General features: G+C 32.3%; 1 protein-coding gene across 1 annotated transcript; it reads right to left on the bottom strand.

Annotated features, from left to right (window-relative positions):
• Positions 1–1,727: 1,727 nt before the first annotated feature.
• Positions 1,728–2,314, bottom strand: LOC108373457 (uncharacterized). The gene is made up of 2 exons (XM_017629356.1): positions 1,975–2,314; positions 1,728–1,906 (listed from the first exon to the last, which is right to left on the bottom strand). Exons 1-2 carry the CDS (start codon positions 2,283–2,285, stop codon positions 1,888–1,890), a joined length of 330 nt encoding a protein of 109 aa, XP_017484845.1. The 5' UTR covers positions 2,286–2,314; the 3' UTR covers positions 1,728–1,887.
• Positions 2,315–2,752: the final 438 nt, after the last annotated feature.

Here is a 2,752-nt window from a genome sequence, read left to right on the forward strand (position 1 = left end):
TAGCGGTGATAGCAGTAAATACACATCATATTCGCTGTAAAAAATTTCGAATTATGGCCCGTCCATGCTTTCTTCAAGTTGTCAAGTCAACTCCGCACAGGTGCAAAGACAGTCTAAGAGCGTTTATGCATCAAAATTTAATTTTGAACAAAAATTCATTTGCGGTTTGAAGGAAAAATGAGACCGTAAAATTTTATATTTGTTTGTTTAATTCTCTGAACCGCCCCTGTTATGATATGGCACTTCATTCTATGCACAGTATACAGTAATCCAGATAGACAAAACAAAACATGTAAATATGCTTATTTGACAATTTGTTTGAATGTATTGGTGGATATTTTTTCACAGTTGCCGCTTTCGTTAACCCAAATGAAATCCAATTTTAATATTTTCTTATAGGCTGCATTTCTTTATTCATTTTGAACATTTGGAATAAACTTTTTTGTTTACTTATTCTTTAGAACGTTCCTGATGATATGTTAACGTATATTTCAAACGCATTCTGAAAAACAAAATTCCAAGCACATCAGGCATGAAGCGTAAGCGATTATGATAGGATGCAGTTCCTACAAAAGTCATACCGTGTTCCGACCATAACTTTGGGTAAATAATGGTAGGCTGACTTTGGAAAATGGTTCCATCGATTAGAGTGTAAAAGAAGTATTACTTAGCTTAAAGCTCAAATATACCACTCTTACAGTGGATACCTCCATAGCTTTTATGAAATATGTACACAAAATTATATCTCGACGCTCAAAGAAATGCACGAAATTTGTATGTATTTGTTCAGCCGCTTATTCACATTTGAAAGAGGATAATGCATGATTTAATGCAAATAAAGACGGTTTATGCAGATAACCGAGCCCGTTTGTCAACCGTTTGCTGTATAAACAACATTTGTGGGTACTTTTACACCAGTCGTTGCCAATGGGTTAATGACAAAAAAATCCTATACATGCACAATATTTCATGTATTAATTTTCAAATAAGCATATTGTCAATGGCTGCCCTGCAAGACAGCTGAGCATCAAATAAGTGCTAATTTTATCATTATCACTAATTACAAAAGTGCTTATTAAAATACTCATTTTTGTTCAGGCGATGGGATAAAACTGAGAACTTTCCCCTTGTTGGTGTAATATTTTACCTCTTCTTACTAATTGAAAACTTTGATTAATGAAAAATATATCTGCTCTGCTCTAGAAACTACCAAACTGCTTATTTTCGTTTTTATAAACACATCAGTGCTAATGAATAAAGTACTCATTAGGGGTATTCTATTTTTATAACCTATGTTTTACATGCCCGTACACGATGAGAAACATTAAAAAAATGATAACTGCGTTTTTAGTTTTTTTTTTATTCAAAAAAGTACACGCACCAAACGATTTTAAAATTTATATGCGCATATACACTCAAACATGTACAAATACATTGGCCATAAATGTATTGGTGTTGACCGCTTTGCTATTTGTTTTCGTTTGCATTTGTTTTGTTATACTTATTAATTATTTAATTTATTAGTTATTTAATTTGACATTAGAAGAAATAAATTTCAAATTTAAGGTTCTTTCATTTTTACAAAATGAATATAAATCTTTCACTTCTTTAATGGCTCGTTCGGCACATATATTAGACCGTTTTAAATTTGGAATGGCTGAATCTTCCTTCACCCAGTGTTTTTTTAAACATTGATGGGCAGTTTTGAACGGCTTCACAGATTCTTCCAAGCATTCAAAATTATTGTTGCGAAAACGTTGATCGGAAAACCATACTTCGTACCAAGCACTGCATATAAATTGACAAACTTGTAAAAGTTTTGCTCTGTGATTGGGAAGGAGTATAAATGTGAGCAATGCAAGAATAGCTCTGGAGTTCCAACGGGCGTTACTGAGCGATGGTAAAACTCGAAAGTTAATGTATGGAAAAACGTTATGTTTTTGATAATACTTAAAGTATTGTCCAAGTTCATACAAATACTGCATGTCATCGCGCCATTTGATATTAGGAATTTTCATTTTTTCGCCGCTTTGTTTGAAGTTTTGTTTCAGATTTTGAAAATCAGTTATTAAATCTGAAAATATTTCGTAGGGAATATGTGGTGATATTGCTTTTGCGACAAGTAATTCATTCATTACATGCTTCAGAATTAAATCCAAAACATGGTGTTGGCAACCAACATATTGTGGCGGTGTCAAACATTTTTCTTCAAAGCATGATTGTAGATAATGAACAATTCCATTTTTTTTCCCGGTATTCACATTTGTTGTATCACATACAATCATTTTAATTGAGTTCCACAAATAAAATCGGTCTAGAATTTCCTTTATTCCCGTAAATGTAAGTAGAGTTAGAAATGTATATTTTTATATATAAATTTATATTATATTTATATTATAAAATCTTAATTTTTATTTCTTACCTTCAAATATTGTGACACTTTTCCCATTCTCAAGCACAATTACCGCTACTCGCACTTCTTTAGTTTCATTTGACAATACCACTACCTGCGCTTCCTTTTTTCCAAATTTTTTGCCGTCAAAATGAAGACACCAATTCTCTTTTTGTAACGTTGTCATATATTTTGCTTCCAATCGCTCGGCTGATTTCATTGAGGCTTTATATACGGCAGATTGTGAGGGTGCAGGAATATCAATGCCTGATTTCACTAATATTTCACATACTTTAGTTGTTTTTTTGCTACTCAAACTTGTTTTCTCTATCATGTCTACTGCGATCTTTGCTTGACACT

The sequence above is a fragment of the Rhagoletis zephyria genome, unplaced genomic scaffold (genome assembly GCF_001687245.7).
Source record: "Rhagoletis zephyria isolate East Lansing unplaced genomic scaffold, Rhagoletis_zephyria_1.1 Rzeph_scaffold_00080, whole genome shotgun sequence".
NCBI lineage: Eukaryota > Metazoa > Arthropoda > Insecta > Diptera > Tephritidae > Rhagoletis > Rhagoletis zephyria.

Excerpts from the sequence above, each read along its gene's own strand:
- LOC108373457 (XM_017629356.1), bottom strand. The coding sequence starts at position 2,285 with ATGATTGTATGTGATACAACAAATGTGAATACCGGGAAAAAAAATGGA.